The 20,979-nt window shown below is 53.1% G+C and overlaps 1 protein-coding gene across 1 annotated transcript; it reads left to right on the forward strand.

Annotated features, from left to right (window-relative positions):
• Positions 1–307: 307 nt before the first annotated feature.
• MAP1A (microtubule associated protein 1A) lies at positions 308–20,423 on the forward strand. The gene is made up of 7 exons (XM_059181347.1): positions 308–587; positions 1,556–1,657; positions 9,377–9,459; positions 9,725–9,865; positions 10,103–18,266; positions 18,417–18,637; positions 18,837–20,423. Exons 1-7 carry the CDS (start codon positions 350–352, stop codon positions 18,990–18,992), a joined length of 9,105 nt encoding a protein of 3,034 aa, XP_059037330.1. The 5' UTR covers positions 308–349; the 3' UTR covers positions 18,993–20,423.
• The last annotated feature ends 556 nt before the right edge of the window (positions 20,424–20,979 follow it).

A 20,979-nucleotide genomic window follows, 5' to 3' on the forward strand; every position in this document is an offset into this window, starting at 1 on the left:
TTGCCAGACAGTACTTATTCGGGAAACATCCTAACTAGAAGCTTCTTCCGGCGCCGAGGCAATCGACTCGCCCCTCCACCCGGTCCCTCAGAGCCCCACCCCTGCCCAAGTCGGGGTGGGAGCTCTGTATGGAAAAAACGAGATGGGGAAGACAGGGGCAGCCACCACCCTGCCGCCGCGGGTGGCCGCAGGGCCAGAACGCCGCTGCCCCAACCCTGCCCCTGCGGCGCCAGGGCTCCACCCCCTGACAGGCAGCAGCCAATGAACGGGTCCTGCCGCCGGCCTTTAAGAACCGCGCACACTCTCCCTGCAGCGGACGTTGCCGGCCTAGCACTCCAGCGGAGTTTCCATGGAGACCGAGGCTGGGCCTGGGCGGCCTAGCGGCGTTGCCATGGAGACAAGTCCCGGGCTGGGGCTCCGAAGCCCCGGCTCTCTCCTGGCTCAGAACCCCGCGGAGCCACTGTGCGAGGCCGGAGCCGCAGTGGCGGCAGCACGCTGGGACCTGCGGAAACACTCTTTGCTCATCGTGATCGGTGATATCGGTACAGAAAGTCAGCTGAGGGCCGTGCGGGCCCACCTTGAACAAGGTGAGCCGCTGTCCTGGCCATGCTTGGGGCATCCTCCATCCCGTGCTTCTCCGCCATCTGTGTACGTCTGCATTCTCCATCCCTAGGTTGCACGGACTGAGATTTGCTCTCCCTGTTAACCTGTATCATCAGTCCTGGTCACCTGCATCTTTCATGTCGTGCGTCCATATCGTCTCTAGCTACTAACATTCGCTTCCTCATCCCTGCCGCACATCCCATGGCGTTCTGCAATCTCCCCGAGGCTAGGGAGCTCTGCTCCCCTGGGGCCACCCTGGTCACACCCCTCCCACTAGCAGTGTCTCGGGTCAAATGTCTTGACCCGATGGTCCTGACCATCCCCTGCAGAGTCCATGTTCCTACCTTAGTTTCTTCTTTAGGATCTCTGAACAGGAACTAGGTGCTTTCTGAACGCCGCAGACAAATCTTAAATTTCTCAGTGCCAGCGGTAAACCTGAGAGTGACCTTCGTGGCCAGAAGCTCCTCAGTCCTCACCTCCCTCTCTAGTTGCCTGCCTATGGCGCAGTGCTGCGGAGCCACCTGCGGGTGGAAGTAAGCCCGGGAGGGGTGGAGGCAAGGAGAGGGCATAGAAGGAGAGTCTAGAATATTATTTAACTGTAAAGACCAGGAAGGGAGCCCCCAATATCTGGGAACCGGCCCTTGTCACTTCTATCCCAACTGGGCAACTCTGCGAGAAAATGACTATATACAAACTCATTAATGACCAAGTTTAGCCTAAACTCTGCCCTTCTCTCTCTGGCTGAGGCAAAGCTCAAGAAAGGCACGAGATGGAAAATAGACATAGGTATCAGCCACCTTTCTTAAAGACGTCACTGAGGCTGATCATGGCAATCCTTACCCTCTCGCTGTCCTTGCCCCTTCTGGAGCTTTGGAAGTACTCCCCTAAGGCCACCTCCACTGACCTTATCTAGAGCCCTCTTTTTTTTTCTCTCTCTCTCTCTCTCTCACAGGGATTCTCTCCTGGAACATTGACTTATCATCCTTTGACTTGAACCAACAATTGAGACTCTTCATCACCCGGCACCTAGCTCACTTCTCCTCAGAGGTCAAAGGTTAGGACTAGTGTCATTTGTTTCAGTTCTTTGGGTGAGGGTTGGTTATAGAAGAGCAGAGTTCCAGTCTCTCTGGCAGAGCTGGCTTTGTGAGAGGTTTGGGTTGGGCAGAAGGGAGGTACTCTTGAGGGGTAAGTTGCAAAGCTCCAAAGCTATCCTTGCATATCCAGTACCCTTTGCAGACAGATGGTATAATGGTGGAGGGAGCCTGAAGAACAGAATGTCTACCTGAGAAGAGGGTGGTTTAAGGAAAGCTGTTGACATGCACTAATGGAATGAGGTACTTCTCTTGAGTGATCAATCATCCCCCATGCAAAAATCCACTCTTTTTGTGTTCCCCTTTCTGTATATCCTAGCCTTCTTGCTTCCCTTTATAGAGAACTGTGAGTCCCCCAGTCACCTTCCCAGGTCCTTGTTTAGTGCCTTTCCCTCAGTTTGCACGGCCTATGGTTTCAGGATTTCTGGTTCCTTCTTTGGTTCAGCCAACAGATCTCCAGAGCAGAGCAGAATCCCGGTACCAAAGGCTGATGAGCACCATCAAATCCAGGGTGGAAGCAGGGTCTCCTAGATTTGCTGCCACAAGAGCTGGTCACACTCAGATTTGGCTCTGAGATCAAAGTTCACAGGATTCAGTTTCCCATTCTGCTGGGTGGGAAAAATGGGTTAGGGATTTAAGAAAATATTTTAGGAGTTATCATTCCATGTCAGTATCTGTAGGGTGACTGCAGAAAGCCCTATATCCCGTTATAAAAGTGGTGGGCATCTGGTCATGATATCAGTAAATGCTGACACACCAGTTCATGTGCCAGTGCCTTTATGGAATGTAAAATCCAACCACTCAAAAGTCACTGCCACCAAATGACTGAAATCATATCTTATACAGATAGTTCTCAATTAGCCAGTGTAGTGGATAGTCACTTCCCCTTCTCTTCATACTCCTCCTGCTAACTGCCCCATCTTTAGTCATTTCCCTGATCACTGACTCCTCTAGAGATGCTCCTAAAAAGAGGCTATGAGAGGGTTAATATGACTAACATTCCATTATCCTAGGAGTATGTGCAGCATTTAAAAAAATGAAGCTGGCATCTCCTTCATGTGACTGGCTTCCTGTGAAGCTAGCTACTCACTGTTTTGAGACTGCCTTCTCTTTAGAATTAGTCATGTCATGGCTCCCTCCATTAGCACTGATGATTGAAAATCTACAGTTTTGCTGTTTATTACTTCTAGGATCTCTGGTGTAAGCTGGATAAGGAGATGACAGCAGTTGAAATGAATGACTGTATTGAAGTTTGGGGGGTATCTGCTGATGTTGACAATTTACACTGAATTCTCTAACTTTGTCCTCCGAACAGAAATTTAAAAGTAGGCTGCTTTCTGGAATGGTGTAAGAATGAACAGAACTTAAACCAAAACGTTTACCCATTCTTCAGATTAACATTGGGAGATCCTTGGGAAGAAACTTAACAGAGAGGTGCATAGTTACCCTCAGGCACCTTTCAGAAATGAGCGCTACTATATAAACACTTACTTGACCTTTTTTAATCAAAGAGTTTTACCATAGTGTTCCCGAGGAGCATAGGGCAATAGTCCCAATGCTCACTTTAGCATACTGAATTTTTTTTAGGTGTGGACATTTTCATGGTGGCCCGTCTATGTCCCTGGAGAACAGTGGAGAATTTCCTGGAAAAACCCACAGGGCTCAAGACAGCCACAGCCCCACCCCTGCTGGCTCCTCTTTCAGCTGTCCCCACAAACAACAGTCAGCTCACAGCAGCTGCAGACACTGTCCCGCCCTTCAGCCTCCCGTCAGAAGAGAGGCAAGGGGAACCAGGCTGCTGGGATGGGCTTAAGGATATATGCTAGTCTGTTATGACTTAATCCTTTCTGCCCCCACTCCCACCCCCACAGGCGAGGCCACCATACTTCTCACCTCTCCTCAGCCCTGGGACAAATGGCCAAGAAAGGGAAAAACATGTATCCTACAGCATCAGGGCAAGTGCACTCATTCCTATCCACTCTCCACTCCTCACTGCTGGAACACAGACAAGGAAGGACCCACTGATGGACAGTCAGTGGCCCAGCTCCTTCTAGCGGTCAAATCTGGTAAAGGCTTTACAAGGTGAATTTTGCACCAGAAAGTCTCCAGGGGTGACTTGGAGCCTTCCTTTCTAAATTCTGCAGATAATCTGGAGCTTCCAAGCATTGTAAAACAAACCCAGAAACTATTAAGACATGGAAAACTGAGTTTAAACAACACTCTGATACTTCTATTGGGCACCTACAGGAAATGAAGAGACTTTCAAAATTTATAATTCATGATTGATATTTTAAGACTTTAAGAAACATACTGAAGGATCAGTTTGTAGGCCTTCTGTGTGACTCTCCACGGATGTGCTCTGAAGGTGTTGGTTCTGTTATTCTGCAAACATGAAAGCCATTCTATATTAATATAGTAGCTCATTAACCCCTACAACTGGGGGTCTGCACTGCTGTCTGAAAAGGGAAAGCAGTAAACATGAGTAGTATTTTAAGTCCCTTCCTGCAGACATCTCCAATTCTGGGTTTGCCTGGGAGCTAAGGGTATACTCTAGAGCTGGTCTGGTCTGAGATTCTGATTTAGGATTTCCCTGGTCATAAATTCTCCATGAAAGAGAAACAGACTTCCAGGGGCATTTGTGCACTGCAGGTTCAGGATTCTAGGAATGAAGTACTTTTTCATCTCTTATGCCGTTCATTCTTCCCTGCATTATTAGATGGTATTAACACTATGCTCATTTTATAGTTCAGGAAGCAAGCTTTTGGAGAGGTTAAGTGGCTTGTTTAACAGCATGGTTAATACAATGGTAGAGTCAGGTCTCAAATCCAGGACTTGTAGTTGCATTTTAAGTCTGAGCTCAGGCGTTTCTCTCTTTGGCATCTCACCATTTCATTGCCGAGACCCTAGGAATACAGCAGGTGAAGGGTCAGTTGTGGTGGGTGGCTGTTCAGAGGGTGAGGGCTGAAGGAAGACTCTAGTGTGAGTTGGAACTATGCCCAGGGTGTGGCCCTTGGGGGCAGCAGCTGAGAATAAGGATGGGCTCTGCATTGGGCTGGGATATGTTATTTTGTTCTCAAGCCAAATGTTTACTTAAGTTTCCTTCTTAGCACACTCTAGAGAGCCCTAGAAAGCAGGTAGAAGATAGAAGGTTTGAGGTGGGAAGAAATAAGAAATATGAAGTTGAAGAAGGGAGGAGTTTTCCTTTTGTGATGCTCAGAACTCAGCCTGGTTTGTGTTGTGTATCTCTGCAGATGGCCTCCTCAACCCAAATGGGGCTGTTGCCATCTTGCTGCTTTGCATCTCCGGATCTGAGCAAGGATTCCTCCTCCTCTGTTCTCCCTTCTCCCCCCCCCCCCCAAGTTCTGGTGACTCAGCTCCTCCTCTCCTCTGGCTACAGTTAAGGGGGGGATGGAAGATGCTGAGAGCAGAGACTATTTTGGCTTCTCTGACCTTCAAAAGCAGCTCTTGGCAGTCTGGGGCAAGGGTGGGGCTGGTGCTTGGGTTTGAGTAGGTGGATGTCAATGTGTGGAAGGCATTAGGAGTTGTCCAGGACTGGGGATGGTTGATGGATGCGAAGAGGGCGAGGAAGGACTCTGTGCGAACATGAGCATCACAGGATTGGAACCTTGTGCTAGAGCTCTCAAGAGCCTCCCTTTGAGTCTTTTGATTCCTGAGTCAGGGGTAGAGACTAAGGGAAACAGGACCAACATTGGAAGGATTAAGATAGTATAAGAAAGAGACATCAGAGAGAAATTAAAAAGTACAGAGACAAGGAGAGTACAGGGACACAAGACCCTACAAAGTCATAGACTTTTTTTTTTTAACCCAAACACGTACTTTATGCTGCACTTAATAATTGGCCTATAGTAAGTAAATCTTGCTTGGGCCTGGGACCCTGGTGATTCTCCTTGGTCCCTGTTAACTCTTTCACTGAATGGCAGTGAGTGGCAGAATGGCCACTGAGTGGCAGAAACCACCCAGCCTCTTCAGATCCAATGACCCAAGAATTCCAAGTATCAGTGCTAGTGTGGCCACTGTGTGGTGTTGCACTGACATAGAACTACAAGCAGCTCCCAGAATCCCTGTGCCCCACCCCGGATGTGCTAGGGACAAGTGTCCACTCTGGAATTTCAACCTACCCTGCAATCTAAAATGAGACTTATTTCTACCCTCCCCGGGTTTCTGCAGCTGTGGCTCAGAAGCCCACAGAGCTCAGCACAAACCCTTCCCCAGCCTTCATCTCAAGTGGTCCACTCTTCATTCTTGCCAGTCCCTAGTCCCTTTGTCTCCTGCTCCTCCAGGAACTGAAGGTCATTCCCTGGGTCTGAAGGGAGAGGTGGCAGATGGTTCCTGAGGAAAGGGGGAGGGCCAGGCAGCCCAAACCTCCTGTGTCCCTGCGGTGTGCCCTAGAACAGGGCTGTTGACTGATGCTAAAAGGGTCTTTCTTGACTAAACAGCATCGGGGGGGAGAAGGGCCCTGGGACCATTGGAAACCACCTGGGCTCTTTGAACTGCTAGACAGCTCCGCAGCCCCCCAGAGCCAAAGAGAAGCCCCAGAGCATGACATGATGAAGGCAAAGAAAGAGTTAAGTCTCCAGTGCCTCGTCATGGACCAGCCCCTCGTCCCGCCCTGGCGCCGCCCTCCCCATCAAGCGCCCCCCCCCCACTCCCACCCCAAGTGCGGCAGACTCTTCCCTGAAGCTGCGGGCTGAGGCCGGAGCTGCAGCCTCCATGAGGGGCTCCCGCCCACACCCCAGGGTAAGAACCTAACCAAAGGGCTTTGCATGGGGGCGGGGTGTGGGGGGGGATGCTGCCGTAGGAGTAACGGGAAAGGAGTTGATACCTATATCTGGTTTGTTTGGAATTAGCCCAGCACGATGGGCAAAGTGGGGGAACCGAGAGGGAAGATGAACATTACTGGCGTGGGGTCGGCCTGGACCCATGACCAGGTGGAGGCCATTGGACCCGGGACTGTGACAGTCCCTTCTCAGGCTGGGCTGGGGTGGGAGACATCACCCAAGGGTCAGCAGCAGAGGATGGTATCCCTCGCTCTGTCTGGCAGCCCGCGGTGCTGGAGGAGTTTAGGGGCTATCTTTGGGCAGAAGCAGAAGAATCTGAAGGAAAGGCGGATGTTACGGGACTGCGCCTAATGGGAGGGTCTCTGGTGTCAGCTGCTGGATTGCTCAACTGCTTCTATGCTGGGGGTGAGCAGAATAGCGAGCTTTTGCCAAGTAAGGGAAGGTGGTGGACACTGGGGCGGCGGGAAGGAAAGGGAGTAAAGGGTCATTAAGACGTGGCACTCGCCTCTTCGCAGACCAACCTATTCACAGTGGGCTCCCCGCTCCCATTCCCTGCGGCCAGCTTGAGACTCTAAGCCCCCACTTCTGGCTCCCTCCGGCTGCGAGCACTCCCTCCCCAGCAGCTGCCCTGCATTCCCAAGTCCTGTCAACCTCACAGGTTCCAAGTCTCAGCCCCACCCCCACCCCATCTCTGCTTCTCTTCCCAAGATGGGGGCTCTGGAACAGAGGCGCCAGTTTCTTCTCCCTCTCTGCTCCCCCCCCCCCACCCCATGCAGAGGCCGCCAAGAAAATGACTTGTCATGCTGGGGTGGGGGGTGGGGGCGGAGCTGGAGTCTGAGCTCAGCGCGCACACTCGCATACACTCACACACTGCGGCACACTGCAGCTGCCCAAGCGGCCCCCCCTCCCCTTCTGCCTCACTGCGGAGACACCTGCCCTCCTGCCTGCTCAGCCTCAGCACCCGGGCCCGCCTCCACCCCAGCTTTGGCTGAGGCAAGCGCCCCTGCCTCACAAGAAGTCCCTTCCAAAGAAAAAGGAAAAACAAGTCCACTTCCTTCGGTGGGATTGCTGAGGGAGCAGAAGGGAGAAATCAGGTTTTCTCCCAGGCCTCAAAAGGAGGGGTACAGGATACAGACCATTTCGTTGCCTGTCAGAATTAGCACATGGGTGAGGAACAGGGATCAGAGAAGTCTAATGGTCATACACAGGGGACTATGAGGAATGGGCTGCTAAGGGGAGGAAGAGGAAAGCAAATCAGTCTGTACCACAGATATTTCTCTTCAGACCATCCTAGCCTGACTGTTTGGGCCTGTGCATCTGTGTTGTGGGGAGTGCAGGAACTGCCTATGCCTATGACCAGACCATGGCTAGCCTGGCCCTTTCCTGAACCTTGATACCCCTCACCAGCCCAAGCCCTGCCCCAGCCTGTCTCTAACGTGTTTCTCATCCTCTGAATTGACATCAAAGCTTCCTTCAGTTGCCAAGTTAATAGAAAAGAACCCTTGAACTCCTTTTGGGCCCTACCCACATCCACCTTACGTGAGGTTTGTTCTTCTGACCCCATCCACAGCTCATTTCCCTGCAGCTGCAAGTTTGGCCCCAAGCTGCCAGATCTGCCTGATCCTGGCACTAGGGCTTGTCCTCCTAACAAAGGCCCTGGCCCCAGGCTTTTCTCATCCAAACCCCAGAAAGAGGAGAGAGCTGGATCACATAATCTAGGGGAAGGTTATGAGCTCTTCCACCCTTATCTCCCAGATAGCCCCCTTGCAGGCAAGTGTTCAAGTCTGCATCCAGCAGCTAGGAAGGCCCAGAGCAGGGGATGGCCACATCCTCCTCCCTTATCTTCGAACCCGCCACCTTTTTGCTGCACTGCTTGGTGTTTCCCTTGAGTCTGGAGAAGGAAAGTAGATAGGGGAGTTGAGGCTGTCTTGTCTTTCTCCATGGCGTGGGAAACACCCTGAATCTCTCCATCCTTGGTTGTTTCTTGTTGGTGGGCCCCTAACTCCAGTTTGTGGCTTTCTGTCTCCATGGCAAAGGGTCCGTGGGAGAGGGGTAAGGATGACAGGAGACACTGTTCACAGGGGATGGGCTGTGGGGCAGTGAATCAGGCCTCTCTTGTGCCTGAGGATATGGAGGTGAGGAGGGAGAGGGAATGGTGGTGGCAATAGTATGATTGTGTGTATGTTTTTGAGTGCAGGCTTGGCCTCTGAGGAAGTAGAAAACAGAATGAGAAATTACAGTCCTGTTTCTCCTTTTTGAATTGTAAAACCCCAAAGGTTTGGAGAGATAGAAACTGAGTCTTTTCGAATGGGAGTTCTGGCCTTGGATAGGGGATGGAAAGGAGGATGGGGAGTCTGTAGACACTGCAAAGAAGTGTCTATGTCCTTATTTCCAGGGATTCTACTGGCATGAAAGCCTAGGGCAGAGGCAGGCTAGTGAGAAGAGAGCTGAGTAAGGATCATGATCCCGGGAGCCCTCCCTCCAGCTGAGCCCCCCATCCCCAGGCAGCACCAGGAGCTTAGTGCTCCAGAGGGACAAAAGCTTCTTGTCAATAGGCTAGCCTGAGGCAGAAGTTCCGGGCTGAGGGGGTGTGGGTACCAGACTGAGCAGGCCGAGGGTGTGGCAGATGAAGGGAGTGAGAAGACTGTCAGTGTGTGAGAGGGGAGGAGGAAACCCTGAAAGGGAAGGGCTGGAGGAGCCAGTTCCTAGACCTTGCTCAGCAGTATCCAGAGTGGCAGGATCTAAGGCTAGCTGGGCTTCTCTTTCCCCTTAGTCCCATTTTATGATACTATATTCTTTTCTCTCTTGCCCCACACAATGCCTCTCCCTTTTAGTCTATACCCACTCTCTTTAATACAAAATCCTGCATCTCTCCTCCCTCAGGCCAGAGGACCCTCTCCCACCAGAGTGAGATCCTAGAGACCATCATCCTGGTAAACCCCAGTGCCGACAGCATCAGCTCTGAGGTAAGATCGGGGCCTGAGCTTTGCCACTAGGGCTCGCTGGAAATGTTATAACCCGCCTCTGCCAGTACTACTGCTGGAAGGCCCAAAGTGCCTAGACTTGGCTTTGAACCATCTAAGCTGCCCTATGATCCCCAGCCCCACACTAGAGATGTTGTGGGCCTACAAGTGGGGAATGTGTCCTAGCAGTACTGAGGGCAAGCAGGAATAACCAGGGCCCATCCCTGGGTTTCCTCCCTCCGTGAACACTCCCATCTTTCCCTTCCAGGTTCACCATCTCCTTAGCAGTCCATCAGCTCACAAACTACTAATCTTGAGTGGGCAAAGTTTAGAGCCCAGGGGAGACCTCATCCTTCAGAGTGGTACCTACTCTTACCAAAACTTTGCCCAGGTCCTTCACAACCCAGAGGTAAGCTCCACATCTGCATATCTGGGAGGAACAGAATATGGGGTAGGACTAGAGCTGTGGGGAGGGATCCAAGCATGGGAAAATCTCAGGTTGCTTGACCAGAGGGAATGCTGGCAGAAAGGTAGGAGGAAATCCCCTCACAAAGCGATGGAGACTAGCAGATTGAATCTAAGTTGGCTTAAGACAACCCCAGGTCTCTACCTCACCTGATCAGCCTTTTGTCTCCCATTCTTCTAGATTGCCCAGTTGCTCAGCAATAGAGACCCTGGGATCCAGGCCTTCCTCACTGTTTCCTGCTTAGGGGAGGGTGATTGGAGCCACCTGGGACTATCCAGTTCCCAAGAGACCCTGCACCTCCGACTAAACCCTGAGCCCACGCTGCCCACCATGGATGGTGTGGCCGAGTTCTCCGAGTATGTCTCTGAGACTGTGGATGTGCCATCTCCCTTTGACCTACTAGAGCCCCCTACATCAGGGGGCTTCCTCAAGCTCTCCAAGCCTTGCTGCTACATCTTCCCTGGTGGCCGCGGGGACTCTGCCCTCTTTGCCGTCAATGGTTTCAACATCTTGGTGGATGGTGGTTCTGATCGCAAGTCCTGCTTCTGGAAGCTGGTGCGGCACCTGGACCGCATTGACTCAGTGTTGCTCACACACATCGGGGCAGACAACCTGCCAGGCATCAATGGACTCCTGCAGCGCAAAGTGGCAGAACTGGAAGAGGAGCAGTCCCAGGGCTCTAGTAGCTACAGCGACTGGGTGAAGAATCTTATCTCCCCTGAGCTTGGAGTTGTGTTCTTCAACGTGCCAGATAAACTGCGGTTGCCTGATGCCTCCCGGAAAGCCAAGCGCAGCATTGAGGAGGCCTGCCTCACTCTGCAACACCTAAACCGCCTGGGCATCCAGGCCGAACCTCTCTACCGTGTGGTCAGCAACACCATTGAGCCACTGACCCTCTTTCACAAAATGGGTGTGGGCCGGCTGGACATGTATGTTCTCAACCCTGTCAAGGACAGCAAGGAGATGCAGTTCCTCATGCAAAAGTGGGCAGGCAACAGTAAAGCTAAGACAGGCATTGTGCTTGCTAACGGGAAGGAGGCTGAGATCTCGGTGCCCTACCTGACCTCTATCACTGCTCTGGTAGTCTGGCTACCAGCCAACCCCACTGAGAAGATTGTACGTGTGCTTTTTCCAGGAAATGCTCCCCAGAATAAGATCTTGGAAGGCCTGGAAAAGCTGAGGCACCTGGACTTCCTGCGGTACCCTGTGGCTACACAGAAGGACTTGGCCTCTGGTGCAGTGCCTACCAACCTCAAACCCAGCAAAATCAAACAGCGGGCTGACAGCAAGGAGAGCCTCAAGGCCACTGCCAAACCAGCTGTAAGCAAGCTGGCCAAACGGGAGGAGGTGGCTGAAGAGGGAGCTAAGGAAGCTCGCTCAGAACTGGCCAAGGAGTTAGCCAAGACAGAGAAAAAAATAAAGGAGTCATCTGAGAAGCCCCCAGAGAAGCCTATGAAGCCCGAGAGGGTGAAGACAGAGTCGAGTGAGGCCCTGAAGGCAGAGAAGCGAAAGCTGATCAAAGACAAGGTGGGGAAGAAGCACCTGAAAGAAAAGATATCAAAGCTGGAAGAAAAAAAAGACAAAGAGAAAAAAGAGATCAAGAAGGAGAGAAAGGAGCTCAAGAAGGATGAAGGAAGGAAGGAGGAGAAGAAGGATGCCAAAAAGGAGGAGAAGAAGAAAGATACCAAACCTGAGGTCAAGAAAATTTCCAAGCCAGACCTTAAGCCCTTTACCCCTGAGGTTCGTAAGACCCTCTACAAAGCCAAGGCCCCTGGCAGGGTCAAAATGGACAAGAGTCGGGCTGCTCGTGCAGAGAAGGAGCTGTCTTCTGAGCCCCGGACACCCCCAGCCCAGAAGGGGGCTGTACCACCCCCAGTAGTCAGTGGGCACAGGGAATTGGCTCTGTCTTCACCAGAGGACCTCACACAGGACTTTGAGGAGCTGAAGCGTGAAGAGAGGGGGTTGCTGGCTGAACAAAGGGACACAAGACTAGGAGAGAAACCATTCCCTCCAGACACTGCAGAGGAGAGACCTCCAAGCACAAATGGCCAGGGGATACCACCCTCTGTCCCACGGCTGGAACACGAAGAACCTATGATGATGAAGGAGAAAGAGGTTGTCTCAGATGTCCCTGAAGAACAAGGAAGCAAGGATAGAGGCCCAGACTCTGGGGCTGAAACAGAGGAAGAGAAAGAGACCTGGGAGGAAAAGAAGCAGAAGGAAACAGAGAGGCTCCCTGATAGAACAGAAGCCAGAGAGGAAAGTGAACCCGAGGTAAAGGAGGATGTGATAGAGAAGGCCGAGTTAGAAGAAATGGAGGAGTTGCACCCTTCAGATGAGGAGGAAGAGGAAGAGACAAAGGCTGAAGGTTTTTACCAAAAACATATGCAGGAAGCCTTGAAGGTAACTCCAAGGGGCAGGGAGGCCCTCGGGGGCCGGGATGTAGGACTCCAAGGCAAAGCTCCTGAGAAGGAGACCTCGTCCTTCCTAAGTAGCCTGGCCACACCTGCAGGAGCCACTGAGCATGTCTCTTACATCCAGGATGAAACAATCCCTGGCTACTCAGAGACAGAGCAGACCATCTCAGATGAGGAGATTCATGACGAGCCAGAAGAGCGCCCAGCTCCACCTAGATTTCCTATAAGTACGTATGACCTACCTGGGGCTGAAGCTACTGGCCCCTTTGAAGCTAGCCAGCCTACAGACAGTGCTGTTCCTACTGCCTCCAGCAAAGGCTACGGAGTGCCAGAGACTGAACTCACCTACTCCCCCAACATGGTGGCCGCCCCTTTGGCTGAAGAGGAGCATGTGTCCTCGGCCACCTCAATCACTGAGTGTGACAAGCTTTCTTCCTTTGCCACATCTGTGGCTGAGGACCAGTCTGTGGCGTCGCTCACAGCTCCCCAGACAGAGGAGACAGGCAAGAGCTCCCTGCTGCTTGACACGGTCACAAGCATCCCCTCATCCCGCACTGAAGCCACTCAGGGCTTGGACTATGTGCCATCGGCTGGAACCATCTCACCCACCTCCTCACTGGAAGAAGACAAGGGCTTCAAATCACCACCCTATGAGGATTTCTCTGTGACTGGGGAGTCAGAGAAGAAAGGAGAGATTGCAGGGAGAGGGTTGCCTGGAGAGAAAGCTGTGGAAGAGGAAGAGGAGGAGACCACAAATGCAGAGAAGTCTGAGAAAATTTCTAGTCAATTTGGAGCTCCAATGTTTGGTGCCCCTGGGCATACCCTACATCCAGGGGAACCAATCCTTGGAGAAGTGGAGGAGCGCTGCCTCAGCCCAGATGATAGCACAGTGAAGATGGCCTCTCCTCCACCATCTGGCCCACCCAGTGCCACCCACACACCCTTTCATCAGTCCCCAGTGGAAGAAAAGTCTGAGCCCCAAGACTTCCAGGAAGCAGGCTCCTGGGGAGGAACTAGGCGTATACCAGGTGTGGGCAAGGAAGATGCTATAGAGCAGGTAGTTAAGCCAGGGCCTGAAGAGGTCGCACTAGAGGAGGAGGGAAAGTTGCCTTCTCCCAGGAATCCCCCTGCCCAGGAAGCACCTGTCAACATTGTTGGGGGACATACAGGCTGCACTATCCAGCTGTTGCCAGAACAGGACAAAGCAATAGTCTTTGAGACTGTGGAGGCAAGAGAGCCCCCAGGCCTAATTCTGGGAACAGAAGCCCTTCCCAGAGATTTGAGAACATCACTCCAAGAACCTGGTGAAACTCAGAAAGATGAAGTGCTCCAATTTCCTGACCAAAGCCTCTCCCCTGAAGATGCAGAGTCCGTATCTATACTCAGTGTGGTCTCCCTAGATACAGCCCACCAACAAGCCATCCCCAGGTCTCCCTTTGGCCTGACAGAGCAGCAGCTACACAAAGACCTTTGGCCAGAGGTATCTCCAGAAGAAACCCAGTCACTTTCTCTCTCAGAAGAGAGTCCCAGCAAGGAGACCTCTCTGGATATCTCTTCTAAGCAGCTCTCTCCAGAAAATCTCGGCACCCTCCAGTTTGGGGAACTAAGCCTTGGAAAGGAAGAAAAGGGGCCTCTAATGCAGGCTGAGGACACTTCTCACAATCTAGTGCCTGCATCTATTCCAGAACCCCATGCAGCCCCAGTGTCGCCTCTCCCAGATGGAACCACTGCATACCCTGCTCTGGCAGACACCACAGATGAGAGCCCTGATAGGAAATTACCTGCCAGCCCCTTCTTCCATTCTACATTGTTGGGAGATGGGAAGCATTCACCTGGTGTGATCAGCAGCCCGAGTGAACACATTCTGACACCTGAGAGCTCCCTCACCAAGAGTCCTGAGTCTTTGCCAAGCCCTGCCATGGAAGGCATTGCCATGGAATGGGAAGGTAAAGTTTCAGAGTTGAAAGACAGAACCCCAGAGCAGAGGGACGAGGGGCCTGAACCAAAATATGAAGTCTTAGAGCAGGACAAAACTCTGGAACAGAGGGATATTGTGGAGCAAAAGGATACAGCCATTGGTCAGAAAGATAAGGCTCTGGAAGAAAAGAACAAGGCTGTAGAACAGCAAGATAAGTGTCTAGAACAAAAAGGCAGAGACTTAGAAAAAAAGATCACAGTCCTAGGACTCCAGGACAAGGCCCTGGAAACAAAAGACAAAGACATAGAACAAAAAGACAAAATTCTAGAACAGGAGGACAAGATCCTAGAAGAAAAAGATGAAACCTTAGAACAAAAAGTCAAAGACACTGAACATAAAGACAAGGCTCCAGAGGACAAGGTCCCTGAACTGAAGGGCAAAGCCTTAGGACAGACAGACAAAGCCCCTGAACAGAAGGACAAGGCTCATGGACAGAAGGATAAGACCTTAGAACAAAAAGACATTGACTTGGAACAAAAAGACAAGACTCTAAAACAGGAGGACGAGGCCTGGGAAAAGAAGGTTGAGGCCTTAGAACAAAAATACTGGGCCTTGGGACAGAAGGCTGAAGCTCTGGAACAAAACAATAAGGCTGCTGAAGAGAAAGACAGGGCTCTGGAAGACAAGGACAAAACTCAGGAGCAGGAGAGCCCAGTGCAGGAGGATAAAACCATGAAACAGAAGGAGAAGATCCTAGAGGAAAAATCTCGAGAAAAAGTTGAGGCCATACAGCAGAAGGAAGAAGCTCTGCTAGAAAATACCAGAGCTCTGGGTCTGGAAGAGAGCCCAGTGCAGGGGGACAAGGCCCAGGATCAGGGAGAAAAGCATGGGAAGGAGCAGGATGTGGTCCAGGAGTGGCAAGAAACATCCCTGTCCAGAGTGGAGCCAGTTGGAGAACAGAAAGAGGCTGCTCGGACATGGGAGGACACCTCTCCTGAGCAGGAGGGCAGGTACTGGAGGGGCAGAGAGGATGTGGGCCTGGAACAGGACACATACTGGAGGGAGCTGAGCTGTGAGCGCAAGGTATGGTTTCCTCATGAGCTGGATGGCCAGGGGGCCCGGCCACGGTACACAGAAGAGAGGGAAAGCACTTTCCTCGATGAAGGGCCGGATGATGAACAAGAAGTGCCCCCACTGGAACATGCGACCCAGAGCCCCTGGGCCTCAGACTTCAAGGGTTTCCAGGATCCCTCACCACAGAAGGGGCTGGAGGTGGAGCGCTGGCTTGCTGAGTCACCAGTTGGGCTGCCACCAGAGGAAGAGGACAAGCTGACCCGTTCTCCTTTTGAGATCATTTCTCCTCCAGCCTCCCCACCTGAGATGGTTGGACAGAGGGTTCCTCCAGCCCCAGGACAGGAAAGCCCTATCCCAGAGCCTGAGCCCATGCCTCCTGTGAGGAACGAACCCACCACCCCCTCGTGGCTGGCTGACATCCCACCATGGGTGCCCAAGGACAGACCCCTGCCCCCTGCACCCCTCTCCCCAGCTCCAGCTCCCCCGACACCTGCCCCAGAGCCACACACTCCTGCGCCCTTCTGGGGCACAGCTGAGTATGACAGTGTGGTGACGGCAGTGCAAGAGGCAGCATTGGAGTTGGAAGGTGGGCCATACTCCCCCTTGGGGAAGGACTACCGCAAGGCTGAAGGAGAAAGGGAAGAAGAAGGTGGAACTGGTGCTCCTGGCAGCAGCCCTCAAAACTCAAAGGTCCCAGCGGCCAGCGAGAGCCATGCCACCAAGGAGCCTGAGCAGATGGAGCCCGAGGAGAGAGAGCCCACACCCTATCCTGATGAGAGAAGTTTTCAGTATGCAGACATCTATGAGCAGATGATGCTCACTGGGCTTGGTCCTGCATGCCCCACCAGAGAGCCTCCGCTTGGGGCAGCTGGGGATTGGCTGCCACACATCTCAGCCAAGGAAGAGGCTGCTGGCCGAAACCCGTCTGCAGAGAAGGAGCTTTCATCTCCTGTCTCACCCAAGAGTCTCCAATCTGACACTCCAACCTTTAGCTATGCAGCCCTGGCAGGACCCACTTTACCCCCCAGACAGGAGCCTGAGCCAGGACCGAGTGTGGAGCCCAGCCTTACCCCACCTGCAGTGCCCCCCCGTGTTCCTATCCCACTGAGCAAAGGCCCAAGCCCTGCTCTTAATGGTAATATCCTGAGCTGTAGCCCAGACAGGAGAACCCCATCCCCCAAGGAATCAGGCCACAGTCACTGGGAAGATAGCACTAGTGACTCGGAGCTGGAGAAGGGGGCTCGGGAACAGCCAGAGAAAGAGGCCCAGTCCCCAAGTCCCCCTCACCCCGTCTCTGCAGGGCCCCCCACATTGTGGCCTGAAAGTGAGGTACATTCCAGCCCTCCCTCAGACTCACACCTAGGTCCTGCCCGACCCAGCCTGGACTTCCCTGCTTCAGCCTTTGGCTTCTCCTCATTGCAGCCAGCTCCTCCACAGCTGCCCTCTCCTGCTGAACCCCGCTCGGCACCCTGTGGCTCCCTCGCCTTCTCCGGGGACCGAGCTCTGGCTCTGGCTCCGGGGCCCCCGACCAGAGCCCGGCATGATGAATATCTAGAAGTGACCAAGGCCCCCAGCTTGGACTCCTCGCTGCCCCAGCTTCCATCACCCAGCTCTCCCGAGGCTCCTCTCCTTTCCAGTCTGCCACGACCTGCTTCACCAGCCCTGTCTGAAGGCTCCTCCTCAGAGGCCACCACACCTGTGATTTCAAGTGTGGCTGAGCGCTTCCCTCCTGGCCTGGAGGCTGCGGAACGGGGGTCCGGAGAGCTGATCCCAGGAATGGAACCAGCTGCCCACAGCATCTGGGATCTCCCTTCTCTGAGCCCAGCACCCCCACCTTCACTGGACTTGGCCCCAGCTCCAGCTCCAAGCTTGCCTGGAGACACGGATGATAGCACTCTGCCCTGCCACCTGGAGTGCACAGGGACCCCCACCAAGAAGTCAAGCCCCTCCGAGAGTCCCTCTGGCGATTGTGCCACCAATGGCCCAACTGAAACCAGCCCCAATCCCCCAGGCCCTGCCCTGGCCAAGGCTGAGAAAGCAGCAGCTGAGACCTGCCCTGCCTGGGAACGTGGGGACTGGCCTGAGGGAGCGGAGAGGAGTTCCCGGCCTGAGGCGCTACTCTCCCCTGAGCAGCCACTGTGCCCTGGAGGGGCTTCTGGAGGTCAACCCAGGAGTGTCTCCCCTGAGGTTGAGGCTGGGCCCCAGGGATGTGCTGCTGAGCCTCGGCCACACCGTGGGGAACTCTCCCCATCCTTTCTGAACCCATCTCTGCCCCAATCCACTGATGAAGGTGACCTCTCAAGTGAAGAAGCTCGGCTAGTAGGGAGAGGGGGACGGCGCCGGGCAGGGGGCCCAGGGGCCACAGGGGGCCCATGCCCTGTGGCTGATGAGACACCCCCAACATCAGCCAGTGACTCAGGCTCCTCACAATCAGATTCTGATGTTCCACCAGAAACTGAGGAGTGTCCGTCCATCACAGCTGAGGCAGCCCTCGACTCAGATGAAGACGGGGACTTCCTGCCTGTGGACAAAGCTGGGGGGGTCAGTGGAACTCACCATCCCAGGCCTGGCCATGACCCACCCCCTATCCCTCAACCAGACCCCCGCCCATCCCCTCCTCGCCCTGATGTGTGCATGGCTGACCCTGAGGGGCTCAGCTCAGAATCTGGGAGGGTAGAAAAGCTACGGGAGAAGGAGAAGGCACAGGGGAGAGTAGGGCGCAGGGCCCCAGGCAGGGCCAAGCCAGCATCTCCTGCCCGGCGTCTGGATCTTCGGGGAAAACGCTCACCCACCCCTGGTAAAGGGCCTGCAGATCGAGCATCCCGGGTCCCACCTCGACCACGCAGCACTCCAAGCCAGGTCACCCCAGCAGAGGAAAAGGATGGACACAGCCCCATGTCCAAAGGCCTAGTCAATGGACTCAAAACAGGATCATGTAAGTATAAAATAAAAGGTGGGAGAGTTGGTGGGTTGGGGTTGGGTGTGGCTGGTCAAAAACTCCAGGAGTAGAGGGACTGTGGGAAGAAGAAGATTGCTAAAAGTTTTCTACTTTACCTTTCCAATGAGTCCTGGCTTATCTCTACAGCCGCCTTGGGTTCCAAAGGAGGCTCTGGCCCCCCTGTGTACGTGGATCTCGCCTATATCCCAAATCATTGCAGTGGCAAGACTGCTGACCTTGACTTCTTCCGTCGAGTGCGTGCATCCTACTATGTGGTCAGTGGGAATGACCCTGTCAATGGAGAGCCGAGCCGGGCTGTGCTGGATGCGTTGCTGGAGGGCAAGGCCCAGTGGGGGGAGAATCTTCAGGTGAGTGGCAAGGGATGCTGAAGAGGAGGTCTGGTCGAAGCTTACTCAGAGGCAATAGTGGAACACAGTCTCTATTCATAAAAGGACTGAGCCCTTTCTGTGGACGGTGGGACTACTTCCTAGACCATCAGGCATGATGACCCATCCTCCTCACTTCTCTTCACATTGTCACATCAGGCACTTCTTGTCTCCTTCCTAGGTGACTCTGATCCCTACTCATGACACAGAGGTGACTCGTGAGTGGTACCAGCAGACTCATGAGCAGCAGCAACAATTGAACGTCCTGGTCCTGGCTAGCAGCAGCACCGTGGTCATGCAGGATGAGTCCTTCCCAGCCTGCAAGATTGAGTTCTGAGAGAACTACTCTCCTTTCCCCAAGGATCTGCTCCCCCAGCTCCCTTAGAGAATGGCTATTGCTGAGTCCTTTGGGGTTGAGGGACGTGGGAGCTGGGGTGGGAGAGATGGGACAGGATGTCTTATTGTGGGAACTTGGGCTGGGCTAAGTGGAAGGGTTGTCCCTCCCCCTCATCCATACCTGAAAGGAATTTCAAAACCAAAGGCAACAGGGAGAGGGTAGAAGGAGGGTAAAAATTAGGATAGGAAGTCATCTGATGCCTGAGAACCCCAGAGTACCCCTTCTCTTAACACTACCAAAAGTTTGTATTGCGGGGGGAGGAAGGGTGGATCTCAGCAACCTCCTCCTTCATAGAGCGAGATCATATCCCCAGACCCGGGGACCTCTTTATCTCTATTTATTTAGCATCTTAAGGAAGGATCTCCAGTAGTAATGTATGTGACCTGGGGGGGGGGCAGGATTCTGTCAGTGAGGTGCCCAGAGCTGCGCTCTCTCCTCCATCTCCCATTCCCTTACCCACCAGGGTCTAGGTTCCAGCAGGGGTTCAGGGGTCCACCACTGCTACACTATCCCACTGCTTCCCTCCATATCTGAATGTCTCAGTCCAAAACTTGAAGCTCTTTTGACCAATAGACTGGTGAGAGAAGAAAGTTGCTTATCCTCCCAGTCCCTGCTTCATACCATTCACATCCCAGAGCTGTGCTCAGACCAGGCCTATTGGGCAGCACAAAGGGGCAAGGAGAGCCCAGCCCCAATCCCTGAATTCGTCCAAGCTCCCTGACCTTTTGAAGTTTTCACCCACCCATTCCAGTTATCCTCATCCCTTTTCGTCCCCTGCTTGGCTTCTCTGCATGTGGTCATCTGCTGTGGCCTGGTGTGTAATGGGTTAAAAATAAGCCACTGCCTGACATCCCAACATTTGACACCCCAGCAATGTGTGACTCCCCCAACATTCCACTATACCACCCTGCAGCTGAAATGGGAACACTGGTTGCCTTTCCAGCCCCAAACTCTTGAACAGAGGATCTGGGAGGTTGAGGCCATGCCAGAGAACTTGGGGAAGATGAGAGGGAGGAAGGGAAGGAGACGAAGCTGAGCTAAAGCTGAACTCCTACTGAGTAAGGTGAAAACTGGCTTAAAAAAAAAAAAGAAAACACAAAAACACAAAACACCCCAGGAGAGGACCTCTCCCCAAGCAAGCCAATGAGCAGCCCTGCCAGACTACTGCCGGACTGAGAAATCCAGACACTCGCCAGGGCGCTCTCTGCCAAAGGACTGTGTGGAAACCAAAATGAGCCGGCCTGTGTTCTTCCTAGCTCCCGCCCTCCCTGTGCTGCTGTGCTCTGCTCCTCCCCACACTTCCCTGCTATAGTTCCCAGCTGCTGTAATGGAGCCACCTCCAATTCTAACAATAAAATCAAGTTCATTACAGATGCTGTAGTGCTGCTTAGGCTTTTTCTGACTGTATACATTGCTTAGTTGCTAGCCCTTGGCTTCTACCTCTCTGCTTCTCCCACCACTGTCATTTATCTCAATGTCTTTGATAACTGAAAGCAGCTCCAGGACCCAGGGAGGCCAGAGAACATAGGGTAGATAAAGGGAGAAAAAGATACGGGAGCCAGCTAATTTCTGAAAATGAGAACACCAGAGTATGAGTAAGAGGGGCCTAGGATGGGGAGATACATTTGGTTTGGGGGAGGGAAGAGGGGCAGGGATTCTAGGAAGAGGATCTACCTACTTTGGGGTCAAGAGCCAAGGACTGAATAACCACCATTAAATACCCTGGATAAGGGAACACCAAACAGGCAAACAGTTGAGAAGCCCTAAGAGATCCAGAGTCTAATGAGGTTGAAAAGAGCACTTACCTATGCAGTTAGGACTTGTACTGAGTAAAGGCTGAATTTTGCCCTGCAGGGAAACCCTTCATAGTCCTGGGTATGTCAGGAGAGGCCAGGTTGAGAACGTAAATATATGGGAAAGGGGATAT

Source organism: Mustela lutreola, chromosome 7 (genome assembly GCF_030435805.1).
Source record: "Mustela lutreola isolate mMusLut2 chromosome 7, mMusLut2.pri, whole genome shotgun sequence".
Classification (NCBI taxonomy): domain Eukaryota; kingdom Metazoa; phylum Chordata; class Mammalia; order Carnivora; family Mustelidae; genus Mustela; species Mustela lutreola.

Coding starts and splice junctions, on each gene's coding strand:
- MAP1A (XM_059181347.1), top strand. CDS start 350: ATGGAGACCGAGGCTGGGCCTGGGCGGCCTAGCGGCGTTGCCATGGAG. Junction 588..1,555: donor GCGGGCCCACCTTGAACAAG/GTGAGCCGCTGT, acceptor TCTCTCTCACAG/GGATTCTCTCCTGGAACATT. Junction 18,638..18,836: donor AGTGGGGGGAGAATCTTCAG/GTGAGTGGCAAG, acceptor TCTCCTTCCTAG/GTGACTCTGATCCCTACTCA.